This window comes from Electrona antarctica, assembly GCF_951216825.1.
Source record: "Electrona antarctica genome assembly, chromosome: 10".
Taxonomy (NCBI): domain Eukaryota; kingdom Metazoa; phylum Chordata; class Actinopteri; order Myctophiformes; family Myctophidae; genus Electrona; species Electrona antarctica.
This window is the reverse complement of record NC_136791.1, coordinates 28261600-28279984: the sequence shown is the minus strand read 5'-3', so window position 1 is coordinate 28279984 and position 18385 is coordinate 28261600. Positions and strand designations below refer to the sequence as shown.

The following is an 18385-nucleotide window of genomic DNA, read 5'->3' as shown; positions in this document are numbered from 1 at the left end:
TATTACCTGGTAACAACCAGGTAGTAGTATAAGTATTTACCCATTAATTACCTGGTAATTACATGGTAACTTCCATATACATTACTCAGTAATTACTATGTATTACCAAGTATTACCCAGTATGTATAACTATTTACTGTATAATCTCCTGGTAATTATATGGAATTTACCATGGTAAATGACACACTGGTTGCCAGGTAATTACCAAGTATGTTCCTGACAATTACCAGGTATTTATACGTTTTTACTATGTAATTACCAGCTAACTACACAGTATTTACTCTGCAACCAGGCACGATACCCTGGTTGCAGGTACTATAGGTATGTAGGTACTATAGGTATACCAAGTATTTTCAACAACTACCAGGTATTTACTCTGCTACCAGGCAAGTTACCCAGTAGGTACTAGGTCATTACCAAGTATTTTCCTGACAACTACCAGGTAATAACATGGTAACTGTATTCACTGTGTTTACATGGGTACTACCCATGAAACACGTGGGTAGTAGCCTACCAGGAAATTACCAGTTGTTACTAGGTAATTTCCTGACAACTACCATGTAATTACCTGATAGGTACCCAGTAAGGAAGTAGGAACTGTACTGTAAAAGGAAGCGTGCTCTATTTCCATGATATTACCATGTACCTACCTGGCAATTGTAGATTATAATCACTGGTAATTTCCTGGTAGGCTACCCATGCGTTTACATGGGTAGTACCCATGTAAACACAGTGATTACAGTTACCATGTAATTACCTGGTAGTTGTCAGGACAATTACCAGTTGTTACTAGGTAATTCCCTGACAACTACCATGTAATTACCTGATAGGTATCCAGTAAGAAAGGAGGAACTGTACTGTGAAAGGAAGTGTGCTCTATTTCCATGATATTACCATGTACCTACCTGGTAATTGTAGATTATAATCCTCCCCATTACCCATCAGGGTGTATTTTGAACTTTGAACTTTGAACTTTGAATTTTGAACTGGCAATAACTGTTAATTACCAGGTATTTACTGTATAAATTAACAGGTAAAACCAAGCAAGTTACCGTGTAAGAAAGGTGGAATTGTACTGTGAAAGGAAGCGTGGTTTGTTACAGTGAAAGTACAGGGTAATATTATGGAAACAAACCACGCTTCCTTTCACAGTACAGTTCCACCTTTCTTACAAGGTAACTTGCTTGGTTTTACCTGTTAATTTACACAGTAAATACTTGGTAATTAACAGTTATTGCCAGCTAAAAATTCAAAGTTCAAAGTTCAAAGTTCAAAATACACCCTGATGGGTAATGGGGAGGATTATAATCTACAATTACCAGGTAGGTACATGGTAATATCATGGAAATAGAGCACACTTCCTTTCACAGTACAGTTCCTCCTTTCTTACTGGATACCTATCAGGTAATTACATGGTAGTTGTCAGAGAATTACCTAGTAACAACTGGTAATTTTCCTGACAACTACCAGGTAATTACATGGTAACTGTAATCACTGTGTTTACATGGGTACTACCCATGTAAACGCATGGGTAGCCTACCAGGAAATTACCAGTGATTATAATCTACAACTGCCAGGTAGGTACATGGTAATATCATGGAAATAGAGCATGCTTCCTTTTACAGTACAGTTCCTACTTCCTTACTGGGTACCTATCAGGTAATTACATGGTAGTTGTCAGGAAATTACCTAGTAACAACTGGTAATTTCCTGGTAGGCTACTACCCACGTGTTTCATGGGTAGTACCCATGTAAACACAGTGAATACAGTAGCAGAGCCTGGTAGCAGAGTAAATACCTGGTAGTTGTTGAAAATACTTGGTATACCTATAGTACCTACATACCTATAGTACCTGCAACCAGGGTATCGTGCCTGGTTGCAGAGTAAATACTTATAAATACCGGGTAGTTAGCTGGTAATTACATAGTAAAAACGTATAAATACCTGGTAATTGTCAGGAACACACTTGGTAATTACCTGGCAACCAGTGTGTCATTTACCATGGTAAGTTCCATATAATTACCAGGAGATTATACAGTAAATAGTTATACATACTGGGTAATACTTGGTAATTACATAGTAATTACTGAGTAATGTATCTGGAAGTTACCATGTAATTACCAGGTAATTAATGGGTAAATACTTATACTACTACCTGGTTGTTACCAGGTAATACCAGGTAATTACCTGGTAGTTACCTGGTAATTACCGTACCGTAAAATGAAGGGTTACCATTGATCCTACATGACTTTTTCTATGCATTTCATGTATTACCATGTTTTTGTTCTTGCTTGCTGTAAATCGCTCTGGATTAAGAGCGTCTGATAAATGCCTAAAATGTAAATGTTCCATCCAGTGCATTGACACATGGTCCAAGGCGCTGATCACCATACACCACATTGTAACTGCTACAAGAGCTACACATAAATAAGTTGAGCTTCAACTTCAGACACAAAGCGTTGGCGCAGCATTATTCAGACCCGGGGAGCTTTTTTTTTTCTTCTTTTTTTTCTTTTAACAAATCAGCTGCTTGTATTCTGTAAGTACAAAGGCTTTATATATAGGAGCGGTCAGCAAAGCCAGCCCTGCGTGGTGCCTACACACATTACATATTGATGCTGTTCCTTTGTCTAACATCTGTGTGTCTCATCCACTATTCTACACACATGTTACTGTCAACTAAAGGCACTTTACTTTTATGCAAGAGACTGGGGAGCCTTTAATTACAGGGAACTTTACTAAATGATAGTAAAAACATACAATAAACATAATGTATATTATATTAAATATTACCAAACCACTGTGTTTTGGTCGCTTTCATATCAAGGTCCAGTGTTTATTCGGCATTTGAGCCACACAGACCACCATTTGATGACATTTAAACATTTAAACTCTTCTCCCTTCTGGCTCCAAAACTATGGAATGCACTTCCCATTACAATCAGAACTGCAGCCTCACTCCCAATCTTCCGCCGTAGTCTGAACACCCACCTTTTCATGGCCCGTAGCACTTACCCTAGCCCCTTAGATAGCAACTTATGTATAGATAGCATTTTATACAGACTTATAGCATGTTACGTAGACAGCATAGAATTGCATTTTATGTAGTCAACAATAGTCATAGCACTTTATAGTATATATGTATAGTATAGTATAGTATGGATAGTTATATGTATAGTTTCATTATTTAGATACTCCACTGTTACGTAGTTAGCATATTTCATGATAACTTTTGCATGTGCTATAATGCCATGCTTTTTTGTTATTGCTTAATGTAAATTGCTCTGGATTAAGAGTGTCTGCTAAATAAAATGCCTAAATTGTAAATTTAGCCTCTCAGACCCAAAACTCATAATTATTTTTGTTAGTTGGATAAGATTTAGTCGTCGAATCCATGCTGTATTGATGGGTTCCCGTATGTCAGACTAATGCTCCGTCGGAATTACGTGCGGAGAGATAACAGGATCCCACCATGACATATAGGAGAGATAACAGGATCCCACCATGGCATATAGGAGAGATAACAGGATCCCACCATGGCATAGGAGAGATAACAGGATCCCACCATGGCATAGGAGAGATAACAGGATCCCACCATGGCATATAGGAGAGATAACAGGATCCCACCATGGCATAGGAGAGATATCAGGATCCCACCATGACATATAGGAGAGATAACAGGATCCCACCATGGCATATAGGAGAGATAACAGGATCCCACCATGGCATATAGGAGAGATAACAGGATCCCACCATGGCATATAGGAGAGATAACAGGATCCCACCATGGCATATAGGAGAGATAACAGGATCCCACCATGGCATATAGGAGAGATAACAGGATCCCACCATGGCATATAGGAGAGATAACAGGATCCCACCATGGCATAGGAGAGATAACAGGATCCCACCATGGCATATAGGAGAGATAACAGGATCCCACCATGACATATAGGAGAGATAACAGGATCCCACCATGGCATATAGGAGAGATAACAGGATCCCACCATGGCATATAGGAGAGATATCAGGATCCCACCATGACATATAGGAGAGATAACAGGATCCCACCATGGCACATAGGAGAGATAACAGGATCCCACCATGGCATAGGAGAGATAACAGGATCCCACCATGGCATAGGAGAGATAACAGGATCCCACCATGGCATATAGGAGAGATAACAGGATCCCACCATGGCATAGGAGAGATATCAGGATCCCACCATGACATATAGGAGAGATAACAGGATCCCACCATGGCATATAGGAGAGATAACAGGATCCCACCATGGCATATAGGAGAGATAACAGGATCCCACCATGGCATATAGGAGAGATAACAGGATCCCACCATGGCATATAGGAGAGATAACAGGATCCCACCATGGCATATAGGAGAGATAACAGGATCCCACCATGGCATATAGGAGAGATAACAGGATCCCACCATGGCATAGGAGAGATAACAGGATCCCACCATGGCATATAGGAGAGATAACAGGATCCCACCATGACATATAGGAGAGATAACAGGATCCCACCATGGCATATAGGAGAGATAACAGGATCCCACCATGGCATATAGGAGAGATATCAGGATCCCACCATGACATATAGGAGAGATAACAGGATCCCACCATGGCACATAGGAGAGATAACAGGATCCCACCATGACATATAGGAGAGATAACAGGATCCCACCATGGCATAGGAGAGATAACAGGATCCCACCATGGCATATAGGAGAGATAACAGGATCCCACCATGGCATATAGGAGAGATAACAGGATCCCACCATGACATAGGAGAGATAACAGGATCCCACCATGACATATAGGAGAGATAACAGGATCCCACCATGGCATATAGGAGAGATAACAGGATCCCACCATGGCATAGGAGAGATAACAGGATCCCACCATGGCATATAGGAGAGATAACAGGATCCCACCATGACATATAGGAGAGATAACAGGATCCCACCATGGCATATAGGAGAGATAACAGGATCCCACCATGACATATAGGAGAGATAACAGGATCCCACCATGGCATATAGGAGAGATAACAGGATCCCACCATGGCATATAGGAGAGATAACAGGATCCCACCATGACATATAGGAGAGATAACAGGATCCCACCATGGCATATAGGAGAGATAACAGGCAAACGTTGATCAAAATATCAATTATTCTACATTCTCTAATTGTGTAGACTTCTTTTAAAGGTGTATTCAGTGATTTCACTCAATTCAAATATCACTTCTTTTTTTGTTTTGTTGTGATAATCCTCCCTACTAGAGTTTGCTGACCATATAAGGAGTTCCTCCCTGTCCCCAGTTAATCCCTGGGGTCAAAAAACGTCAGGTTTAGTTTTTGGCTAGGTGGCCCAGCCTTCATCCAATCAGGATAGAGAGGGGCCTTCCGCCAATCACGATCGAGCAGGGCGGGCCTTGCTGTGCATGCTGTTGGCATGTCGCGTGTCCCCCCACTGTAGTGCGTACATGTGCACATCTTGTTACCAGGGCGGACCGGGGGGTTTTCCAAATCACCCAAATCACTGAATGCTCCTTTAAATAAAGTAATGCAGATGTTTAGCAATAATTAAACCAAATATATCTAGATCTTTAACTCTTGAGAGCTTAAAATGAAACCAAATGGACCCGTAAAGGTCCATTTGGTTACCAACTCTCCGTCATGTCGTGTCCATGCGCAGGTACCGGACATGCCCATGCATGGTAGGAACCGTAAGTCTATATGGCTAGAACGCGTCCAGCTATAATTCGTGAGCTACAGCCGACTACCCAAAAATGGCTACTTTGCATAACAGTTTACAAGTGAGTGTGCAGCGGTACACGGTAACTTGTAAGCAACACAGCCACTGCTGCCAGAAGAACATCCTATATCTGCACGCAACCACGCCTCAGCCACCTTCGAAGGAGAGAAAGATGGTCTACTCGTTCAAAAACATATAGTTTCAGCTCCTGTAGTTCAAGGCATTCCTTGACTTGTCTTTTTAAACCAATACAACTTTATAATTAATTTCCTATAGAAACATGTTTCCTACTTTAAGGTCAAATAAAATGCGTGTGATGTGCACGTGACAATGTGACATGCGCAAAATAAAGTTCCGCTGCAGAAATAAAATCACCAATACAACCCTGATTACCATTTCTACAGTAGATCAAACATCAGAACATCAACTTGTCACCATCGACTTCAGAGTGGGAACGTAAATGCAGTATTTATATATTCTTGGTGCTTTTTCACACCTTTTCTCTCCCCAAATTCGTCCTTACTAGTTCATACCCATTTGGGGATATATGAGTGCATTGTGAGTACAGAGGGTCCGGGCTCGGTCCAAATCCGTCCTCAAATTTTGAGCACAGAATATCTGCCACTTATATATAACGGGTGTCCCCTGTGGCACACCCATTATACGATGCTCGGCCAATCACAACGCAGATCTGCGTCACTACTGAACCCTATAGGGTGCCATGGCACCCACTTCCCTATACCGTAAATTATTGAGGCACTACTACACTGTCTCTGTGCATTTGATGTATTTGATTGATTGAATAATGTATTGGCAGAAATGTAATCAGTACAGGGTACAGTCAAAGAGAAATGTAATCAGTACAGGGTACAGTCAAACAGAAATGTAATCAGTACAGGATACAGTCAAACAGAAATGTAATCAGTACAGGGTACAGTCAAAGAGAAATATAATCAGTACAGGGTACAGTCAAACAGAAATGTAATCAGTACAGGGTACAGTCAAACAGAAATATAATCAGTACAGGGTACAGTCAAACAGAAATGTAATCAGTACAGGGTACAGTCAAACAGAAATGTAATCAGTGCAGGGTACAGTCAAACAGAAATGTAATCAGTACAGGGTACAGTCAAACACGTGTCCAATGGGATCACCGAAAAAAAAAGTCCTTGCGGTCTTGTTTCCATTCAGGTCCTGGGTATTCAATTCATAATCAATGAGTAGTATACCATGTCCTTGAGAGGGTTCCAGGTGGTCCACACTCCCCAGCTCTCCCCACCAACTCTCCATCATTTGATGGAGAGTTGGTAACCAAATGGACCCTTATAGATCTTTAACTCTTGAGAGCATAAAATGAAACCAAATGGACCCTTATACTGTATAGATCTTTAACGCTTGAGAGCGTAAAATTAAACCAAATGGACCCTCTCAAGAGTTAAACGTCTGCATTCATTAATTTACAAGAAGTCTACATAATTAAAGAATTTGTAAGAATTGTTGTTTTGATCAACGTGCCTGTTATCTCTCCTAATGGTGCCAACATCAATACAGCATGGAATTGTGGAACAAAATATTCAACGTTTTGGGTCTGTTTCAAATGATCGGAATCGGATTGGGAGCAAAACAAAGTGATCGGGACATCCCTATAGTATCGATATTATATCCATATCATGATATTAATACCGGGAATCGTCTGTGATTTTGGATATTGTACTATATTGTGATATGGCATATGTTAAAAAAATATAAATATCAGATCGGAAAAAATCTGTATCGGCAGATACTCAAAATCAAACGATCGGAATCTGATCGGTAGTTGAAAAACGTGATCGGGACATCCCTAAATAAATGGGATAATAAAATAATCTGAGAATAAGTTCCTTACCAATACATTTCTGTGTGTGTGTGTGTGTGTGTGTGTGTGTGTGTGTGTGTGTGTGTGTGTGTGTGTGTGTGTGTGTGTGTGTGTGTGTGTGTGTGTGTGTGTGTGTGTGTGTGTGTGTGTGTAAAGATGTATAGTAACACATCTGTTATGGCCCCTGGCCATATTTATTATTATTAGAGTTCTACTTTTGGTTAATGATAGTAAGAGGTGATATTAGTAGGGTGATTTTGTGTTGGGTTGTATGTCTATCTTCAGTCCAGGTGGAGAGCTGGAGTGTCATGTGAATGGGAAAGGGGGCTTGAGCGGTGGCTTCATTGCCAATCAACAGTAGTTTGTTTATGTTTGGTCACGGGGGCGTGGCCTGGGTTCCTATCCATAGATATTAAAAAACAGATGCCTCATTGGCCGCTGCAGTTCGTTGGAGCCATGTGTTTTGAACTGTTGAAGGAGGGGCGGAATAATTTACATTGGGAGAGGAAGTATGCCGGAAGTGTGGAAGGCATGTTACGTCACGCTGCCACTCAATGATTACTGGCCAATCACAGCGCCAGTGCTTCAACGCTGGCCGGGCCAGCTCGTCACTAGAAAAGCCAGTTTGTGCCTGACCGTCGCTGGGGAAGGAGACTCAATTCCTCCTCCCCCTCCTTCCCCCATCCTCCTTCCCCCAACAACCCCAACCAACTACTTTAACCAGTGACTTTTGATTATGATTTAAATCCCTTCGGAAAGGATTTGTTCTTGTTTAGTTGTAGTGTTATTTTGTTGATGTTGGCCTAAGTTAAGAGTTTGTTTTGTTTTGACCCAATTCATTAACTCATTTTCTGTAAATAATTCACTTTATTGTCAATAAAAAATGTTTTTGCACAAGCTGCTGCTTCTCATTTACAATATGTTACAGGTCTTTGCCCCTAGACACTAAGGGTCGTAACACATCTCAAAAAGATTTTAAAAAAATCCGTAAAGGAGAATCTGTGTCAGCTATGCTAAAAGTTGGGGTACCATAACAACCAATATATGCAGGCAAAATGTACACATTTTTATTCTGCTTTAAGCAGCATGTGACGGGTTCAAACTAGTTTTTTTCCATGATTCTGAATCCATTGCAAGCAATTTCTTGCTATTTTTGCTACTTTTGTGGCACACTGTGCTATTTCATCACTGTGCTATCATGAAAGTAGGTTGTTAATTTAGTTTACTGAATAATCCTACAGAGTTGAATCGCGGACATAGAAGGTTTCTCCCCCGACATAATGCGATGATATATGATCTAATATACGTCTACTGTACACTGTAGAATACATTTAACACAGTACTGTTGACATGTCACACTCCGTTAGTCTGATGTATGCTGTGTGTGTGTGTGTGTGTGTGTGTGTGTGTGTGTGTGTGTGTGTGTGTGTGTGTGTGTGTGTGTGTGTGTGTGTGTGTGTGTGTGTGTGTGTGTGTGTGTGTGTGTGTGTGTGTGTGTGTGTGTTGGATGACATTACTAAGAGGAGTGGACATGTTTTGTGGCAACGTAGGCTTTAAAACCCTCTAGCGTGCACACACACACACACACACACACACACACACACACACACACACACACACACACACACAGACACACAGACACACAGACACACACACACAGACAGGCGCACGCACTGGCTGCCCGGCGCTGAATAACGCCCGGCATCTTTCCCTGCATGTGTGTGTGTGTGTGTGTGTGTGTGTACGTGCATGTGTGAGGGAACACTGCGACCTAAAAACCCAGCTCAGTGAGAGCTCTGCTCACCAAACAGAAGGCTCATCCATGTGTGAACACACACGCACACACACGCACGCACACACGCGCGCACGTGCATGCACACTATACACATCACTAGGGATGCAGGCAAGCATATACATACGTATGGGCAATTGCGCACGCATTCACATTCACGAAGTACAAACAAACACAATTACATGTGAACTGTCTCACACACACACACACACACACACACACACACACACACACACACACACACACACACACACACACACACACACACACACACTCGGAGGGTTATCAGCTCCAATAACAGGCTGGTTTTCCAGTCTGTCTGCCATGCACGTCTCTGGTGTGTCACGTGTGTGTTTGTGTGTATGCTTAAGGCACAAGAAGATAACTGTGTGTGTGTGTGTGTGTGTGTGTGTGTGTGTGTGTGTGTGTGTGTGTGTGTGTGTGTGTGTGTGTGTGTGTGTGTGTGTGTGTGTGTGTGTGTGTGTGTGTGTGTGTGTGTGTGTGTGTGTGTGTGTGTGTGTGTGTGTGTGTGTGTGTGTGTGTGTGTGTGTGTGTGTGTCTGCGCGCGCGCCGTGGGCTGACAGCTGGGTTCTGTGACATAAAGTGAAGCTGATCAGTGTTGTAGCAATATTTACCCTGCTGGAATGAACACACACACGCGCGCGCACACACAGCGTTTGAGGCATGTTTCCACGCCTAGGGGTCAGGGTTCAACCCCCGCGACTGTCCAAATAAACAAACACAAACAAGGACAATAGGGAAATAGAGAAATCTAAAATGTCAATGCATAGATTATGGAACTGTAATTATTCCTCAAAACTCATCATTGGACGATGTAGGCCTATAACTATTGTTGCTGTCAGGCAGAAACCTCTTATCATATTCTATATTTGTGTGTTTTTTTGCATATATGTTTTTTTTCCCCCACATTTTTTATCCCATGATTTTGCAACTCATTTATTCACCCAATGTCAATTATCTAATGTAATCCTGGGTGCTACACTTCCTCTGCCAACCTGGGGAGAGCAACGGACTGACTGACCTCATGCTTTGTTTTTTCGCACATTTGATCACACTACAGCTTGATCACACAAAAGCATCAAAAGTATAGCAGATCTGCAAGCTCGATATGTGGCGCGAATTGATCCACTGCTATTTTTGAAGGCCGCTATCCCCTCTTATATTCAGCTGCTATAGTGTAGATTTTCCATCCATCCATCCATCTTCAACCGTCGAGTCGCTGGGGCAACAGCTCCACCAGAGAGCTCCAGACTTCCCTCTCCAGAGCAACATTAGTGACTTCCTCCTGGGGGATCCCGAGACGTTCCAAGGCCAGTGAGTCGATGTGTTTCCTCCAACTGCGCCTTGGTCTGCCCCGGAGTCTCCTCCCAGTGAGACGTGCCTCAAGGACCTCCCTAGGGAGACGCCCGAGAGGCATCCTAACCAGATGCACGAACCACCTAAGCTGGCTCCTTTCCAGGCGAAGGAGCAGCGGCTCTACTCCGAGTCTCTCTCGCGTGACTGAACTTCTCACCCTATCTCTAAGGGAGATGCCAGCCACCCGTTGAAGAAAACTCATTCCGGCCGCTTGTATTCGCAACCTTATTCTTTCGGTCATGACCCACACTTCATGACCATAGGTGAGAGTATTCTGTCGAAGTTTTCGTCTTACACAAACTAAATTCCCATTGACAATGAATGGAGAATTTACGTCATATGTGGACGAGCAAATCGGCATTTTTGTCCATTACACAAACAATGAAAGGAGAAATTAGGTAAAATGTCCGCAACACAAACAATAAATGCCGTTGACAATGATGGGAAAATCTTGTCCCCACGCGTCTCATATTTGCCATTGACAATGAAAGGATAAATTAGGTCAAATGTCTGCCAACCCTCGGGGGTCCCCGGAGTGAACCCTATACACAAGAAATAGCCGATCTACAAGCTCGGCTATTTCCGGTGAAGAAACTTGGTATAGATTTTGGAGAAAGAGGTCCATTTGACTATAGGCCATAAATATGTACAGTATACCCTCTTGATTCTTGATTCTTGAATCAAGCCTTTGTCATTTTTGTCCGAAAAACATGTTTAGTGTTGTGTATATGACTGACTGTGTTTGTGCCTTATTCACTTTCCAACAGCAGCTTTGATGTTGTCCTGCCTTCATGTATGCGTGTGTGTGTGTGTGTGTGTGTGAGTGGGCACGTGCACACGGCCATGGGTGCGTGCGTGCGTGTGTGTGCATGAGTGTGCGTGCGTGTGTGTGTGTGTGCGTATGTGTGTGTTGGTTGGTTGGTTTTGGCCATACTGTGACCTTTTTAACGTGTTTCTCTGTCCTCTTGGGGTATGGAGAGAGGCTACTCGTACAGAACAGACAGAGACAGCGTGTTCCCTGCCTTCCACTGCTCAGTACATGCTGACATACATGATGAAACATCATGTGCATTCACCGCTTAAAGGGTTATTTCACTTTCAAACAATGTTTGCAATTTACATTTTAGGCATTTAGCAGATGCTCTTAATCCAGAGCGATTTACAGTAAGCCAGAACAAAAATGGTCATATACATAAAAATCATCATCATGAATCATACGTATGCTAAGAACCGTGGAATATAATGAATATAATGAAACTATGCATATCCTATAGAGTGCTATGTCTACATAAAATGCTATCTAAGTTAGGTAAGTTGAGCCTTTGCATACGCCTGTAAGGTTGTCTGGGCTATAGGGCAAGTGCTCCGGGCTAAGATGGAGGGCTCCATCTTGCGCCACCCTTATCCCTTAACCCTAAACTTATTTGCCATGTTTTACTATTTTGAAAAACATTTTAAAATAGATCTACATCTACACGTTGTGAGCTTGCAGATCAGCTATTTGAACTATTTTAAAAAGGTTGTTTAAAATAGTACAAAATGGCAAATCATTTTAGGGATAAGGGTTAAGGGGTGGTGCAAGCTATAGAGCGTCGCAGTCCCGCCTCCTACCCTGGACCAGGAAATGAAATCCAATGCATTATTCTCATAGACATTTCTTAAAGTATTTATTTAAAGACGGTTACGCCGCGGACAAAGCCAACTCGAGTTGTGACAACTCATGACAACCCAAACAATATTTTGGACCAAACAAATAATTACAAAGAAGAAAAACAACAAAAAAAGTGTTGTAACCTGCCGTTTTTTCTTCTTTCTAATTATTTGTTTGGTCCAAAATATTGTTTGTGTTGTCATGAGTTGTCACGACTCGAGTTGGCTTTGTCCGCGGCGTAACCGTCTTTAAATAAATACTTTAAGAAATGTCTATGAGAATAATGCATTGGGTTTCATTTCCTGGTCCAGGGTAGGAGGCGGGACTGCGACGCTCTATAGCCCGGAGTCTGAAGAGGTGGGTTTTCAGACTACGGCTTGTTTGGGTAATATCATAATTTCTACTCACTCAGGCTTTTGTGAACACCCCAGACAGTTTTTAAGTTGCTCGATTCAGTATTTAGACGTTTGATATTCAATTGATCAGATTCCCCCCCTCCCTTCCTATACAAACCCATTGTTAACTTCAAAGTTAGGAGGGCAATATGAGTCACCAGAAGAAAGAACCAGTGTTTTCAATGAATCTAGAGTAAGAGTCCTGCCCTAGCCTATGCGGGAGCTAACTATCTCCGTAGACAACGCCCTGGTAAAGTCTGTCCCGACAGCCAGGAACCTTGGTGTTGTCCTGGACAGTCAGCTCTCGTTCAAAACACACATCACAGCTGTCACTAGATCCTGTAGGTTTACACTCTACAACATACGACGAATTAGACCGTTCCTCACCCAGGAGTCAGCCCAGCTCCTAATCCAGACAACAGTCTTGTCAAAACTTGACTATTGTAACTCCCTCCTTACTGGCCTACCGGCATGTGCACTTAAGCCCCTCCAACTGATCCAAAATGCCGCAGCCCGCTTGGTCTTCAACCAGCCAAAATTCTCACACGTCACCCCCCTTCTCCGCTCCCTCCATTGGCTCCCGGTCGCTGCCCGCACAGAATACAAAACTCTGATGCTGGCATTCAAAGCAACCAAAGGCATGGCCCCCCCATATCTCACAAGTATGATCGTACCCTACAAACCCTCCCGCGCACTTAGATCAGCCAACGCAGGGAAGCTGGAGGTACCTTCACTAAAAACGCCGGGACAACGCTCCACACGTCCCAAACTCTTCTCCCTTCTGGCTCCAAAACTATGGAATGCACTTCCCATCACAGTCAGAACTGCAGCCTCACTCCCAATCTTCCGCCGTAGTCTGAAAACCCACCTCTTCAGACTCCACCATGGCCCGTAGCACTTGCCCTAGCCTAGCCCCTTAGATAGCACATTATGTAGACTTAGATAGTATTTTAAACAGACTTATAGTTTGTTACGTAGACAGCTCTAGAATTGCACTTTATGTAGTCATAGCACTTTATAGTACACATGTATAATATATTATATAGTATAGTATGTATAGTTAACATAGATACTCCACTGTTACGTTCTTAGTTTACGCATGATTCATGATAACTACTTTTTATATATGTGATGTATGCCATGCTTTTGTTATTGCTTAATGTAAGTCGCTCTGGATTAAGAGCGTCTGCTAAATGCCTAAATTGTAAATTGTAAATTGTAAGAGAGTCTAAAAATGGAGTTTGACATTACAATGGGTTTGTGTAGGAAAGGGGTGTGTCTGATAAAATGAATATGAAATATCCAAATACTGAATCAAGGTACTTAAACTGTCTAGGGTGTTCACAACAGCCTGAGTAGACGATAAAATGACGCCAAACATGTTTGAAAGTGAAATATTCCTGGTGGTCCCCAGCAAAAACAGAGTTTGTAACCAAATGGACCCTTATAGATCTTTAACTCTTGAGAGCGTAAAATGAAACCAAATGGACCCGTAAGCATTTGGTTTGATTTTACGCTCTCAAGAGTTCAATTATTGTTAAACATCTGCATTAATTAATTTACAAGACGTTTACACAATTAGAGAATGTAGAATAATTGTTAATTGCCAGAACTAGACTGAGCTGTGGACATTGCTTTCTGCCCTTATGTTCTCTATGTATGTAACTGTATTTTATTTCAATTTTTTGTCCTGTGTTATGTCAAATGTGTATATGTGTTGCATACAAGGCCGCTGGGTCGCAAAACGAATTTCAGTGCGAACTGACAATAAAGTAATATATCATATCATATAATTATTTTCGATGGTACCATAAGAGATAGCCTGTTAGGCTATATCTCTCCTATGGTGCCAACATCATACAGGATGAAATTGTGGACAAAATCTTATCCAAAATCTTATCCAACAAAAGTCTTGTGTCTGAGAAATCTCATCAAATGATGGTCCGTGGCTCAAATGTGACTCTTTTTGATACAGAGACAGTCATGGCGGTAAGACTAACTGTTCAGGAGAGGAGATAAACAGATTTTTGTTTTAATCCAAAATGAGTTAATATCACTCTTCACATACTAGAGCATGTCTGAAATAAGTGTCAGAGCTGAAATCGACATGTAAATATGAAATAAATGCTTAAACATGTAGCTACAGTAGGTGTAATGTTAGTCCACAGAAGTGAACCTTTCAACTCACTGTTTTCTTCAAGACATTACTCTATAAGCCATATGTCCAAAACTGGTGGGCCCGAACTGAACAAACAATATGTCAATCTGAAGCAGTCAGAATAAGCGGTCACAAATGCCGAATGAATAATGGTCCTTGACATGAAACGGGTTTAAAACCATTGCTCTTACTGGTTAATTCACGTAACATATTTTTCCCTTCTTAGAAATGTAGTAGGATTCAAAGGTACAATATCTGACTTTGAAATGTAATGGAGTGAAAGTCACAACTATCCAAAAACACAATTACTAGTTAAGTAAAGAACACACATGTATACAAATATTGTACCTGGGTCTCAATAACATTTCTAGGAAGAGACCCCCATGCAGGACCCCAACTTACACAAATACTGAAATAAACAGTGACAATGGTGTATGAATGTGTGTGTGAATGTAATGCACAATCTACCGTATGTAAAGGTGTGTGAATGCACCATTTACAATTTATTTCTCCCCCCCCCTCTCTCTCTCCCTCTATCTCTCTCATCCTCCACTCTCTAGTTTGAAAACCTGTCATATATACAGTAGGCCTATCTTGTATCTATATTTTTCATTGAGTCAGTCAGTCAGTCACCAGTCAGTCAGTCAGTCACTAGTCAGTCAGTCACCAGTCAGTCACTAGTCAGTCAGTCACTAGTAGTCAGTCAGTCAGTCAGTCAGTCACTAGTCAGTCAGTCACCAGTCAGTCACTAGTCAGTCAGTCAGTCAGTCAGTCACTAGTCAGTCAGTCAGTCAGTCAGTCAGTCACTAGTCAGTCAGTCACTAGTCAGTCAGTCAGTCACCAGTCATTGAACATGGATTCACTGCCACCTAGTGGCTAGTTTTACCACTGCACGAGAGAGAGAGAGAGACCAGGGACAGTTGTGTGTGTTTTGTTGTGAATCAGACGGTCTTGTCTTGTTGATGATCATGTCTGGAGACGAGAGGACTGGAGCCAGACTGGTGTCAGTGGACTTTGAGATCTTCGGTTATGTGCAAGGTTTGTTTGAAGCTCTTATTTGCTGAACGCATAGCTGTACTGGTAAAACGATCTGTGTGCTGAATATAGCCGACATACAAGTCTGTCTGGATTCTGAGTTCAATGTTGAGCTATTCTGTAGGCTACTGTACTTCTGTTGATAATAAATTGTTGTGGTGGAAAGTAACTACATTTCCACTACTATTTTTAAAGTAGCCTAACTACATGTAGCCTACATTTACTCCACTGAGTTCACTACTATTTTTAAAGTAACTACATGTAGCCTACATTTACTCCACTGCCACTACTATTTTTAAAGTAAACATGTAGCCTACATTTACTCCACTGAGTCCACTACTATTTTTAAAGTAACTACATGTAGCCTACATTTACTCCACTGAGTTCACTACATTTGAAAACTTTAGTTACAATATTTACTTTGAAGATTTGGATCATTGTTACAAAAGAAACACACATTAACCACTTCAGCCCGATAATTTTGGCCATTTGAAAACAGCTGATTTACAGATATGCTATTTTCAAACGGATTTTAATACATTTTATACATTTGGAAACGTGTGACTTGTCTGATGTGTGTGTTTAGTTTTGATAATAATTTAGCAATTTAATTCAAAACGTATAGCCTATGTTGACAGCTGCACAGTATAGGCCTAACCCATGCATCTTCTGATGTGGACTTTTCATTGAGTGGTTGGTTAGTCAGAAATGTAAACAGCACGTGGTACAGTCAGATATTTAGGCTAAAAGGATAACACAAAAAAAGTCCTGGTCCATATGTATCCAATTCATCAACATAGTCTATACTAACGCAATAGCATACAAAATAACAATAATGTCATCAACAAATGTATACAAACACAGACAGTGGCTCAGGGGAAGAGTGGCCTGTAGAGAGGCCGGATGGGAACCGTGAGGTTGCCAGTTCGAACCCGGGCTCCCCCAGAGTTTGTGTCGAAGTGTCCTTGAGCAAGACTCTGAACCCCTAATTGCTCCTGATGTGCAGGTTGGTGCCTTAATGGTTTCCTCCGGCATCTGTGTGTGAATGTGTGAATGTAACGCACAATCTTATCTATAAATAAATCAAAGTATAGTACAGAGCACAGTACACTACAATACAGTAACTATAACAATAAATGTATAGTTGCTCCGCTCAGTTCACACAGGTGGGATTTTTGAGGGGTGCTAGCCCCTCCTATAAACAGCTATAGTGTAGATTCTGTCTGATCACAAACATTAAATGCCATTGACAATGAATGGAGAATTTACATCATACTGTATGTGTCTGAGCAAATCGTCTGGGTATGTCGGTGGCCATCCTTGATGATTCCGGGACAACGCTCCACACGTCCAAAACTCTTCTCCCTTCTGGGAGCCTCACTCCCAATCTTCCGCCGTAGTCTGAAAAGCCACCTCTTCAGACTGTAGCACTTGCCCTAGCCCCGACATTTTTATGTAGACTTAAGATAGCATTTTATGTAGACTTATAGCATTTTTATGTAGACATAGCACTATAAAGTATACATGCATAGTTCCATTATATAGATATTCTACTCTTACGTTCTTAGCTTACATATATTGATAACTACTTTTTATGTATGTGATGTATCGCCATGCTTTTTGTTCTTTCTTAATGTAAATCGCTCTGGATTAAGAGCGTCTGCTAAATGCCTAAATTGTAAATTGTATGATGTACGATCATTAGAGTGCCCCTCACTTTACACGTGTGTGATTTTTACATACCAGAAGGAGCCCAATAGATGAAAAACATGACCAACACTGTCTGTGAACCGTGAGCACTTTAACCATAAATTATACACATACTGTACAAATGAAAAATGGATAGTCAGTCAAGATGACATGCTAAAATAGCCTAGGATGACATAACTAAATTATCCATAACTAATCAACATTGATTCGATCACAGATCTATCAGTGTCCATGTTGGACACTATCAGACTTATGGGGCTCAACATAAAAGGTTTGAGAACCCTGTCCTAGCTGCCATATAAATGGCATGGAATGTTTAATATTCAGATAGCAGCTGACCCAGAAACGGTTTTGTTTGGAATTTGGACAACCCATGGCCGCTGAAAGACTGGACCCTTAGTGGACCCATGTAGCTCACTGAGCTGGAGGCTATAGGCCTACTAGTGGACCCATGTAGCTCACTGAGGCTATAGGCCTACTAGTGGACCCATGTAGCTCATTGAGGCTATAGGCCTACTAGTGGACCCATGTAGCTCACTGAGACTATAGGCCTACTAGTGGACCCATGTAGCTCACTGAGACTATAGGCCTACTAGTGGACCCATGTAGCTCACTGAGCTGGAGGCTATAGGC

At 41.7% G+C, this 18385-nt stretch overlaps 1 protein-coding gene across 1 annotated transcript in view; it reads left to right on the top strand.

Annotated features, from left to right (window-relative positions):
- Window positions 1–15975: 15975 nt before the first annotated feature.
- Window positions 15976–18385, top strand: part of LOC306930615 (acylphosphatase-2-like) — a gene marked incomplete at its 5' end in the record, with an annotated part of 9247 nt that continues 6837 nt past the window's right edge. Inside the window, one exon of the mRNA XM_079511675.1 lies at window positions 15976–16045. Coding sequence (XP_079367801.1) covers window positions 15976–16045 — 70 coding nt within the window. The remainder of the gene's footprint in view (window positions 16046–18385) is intronic.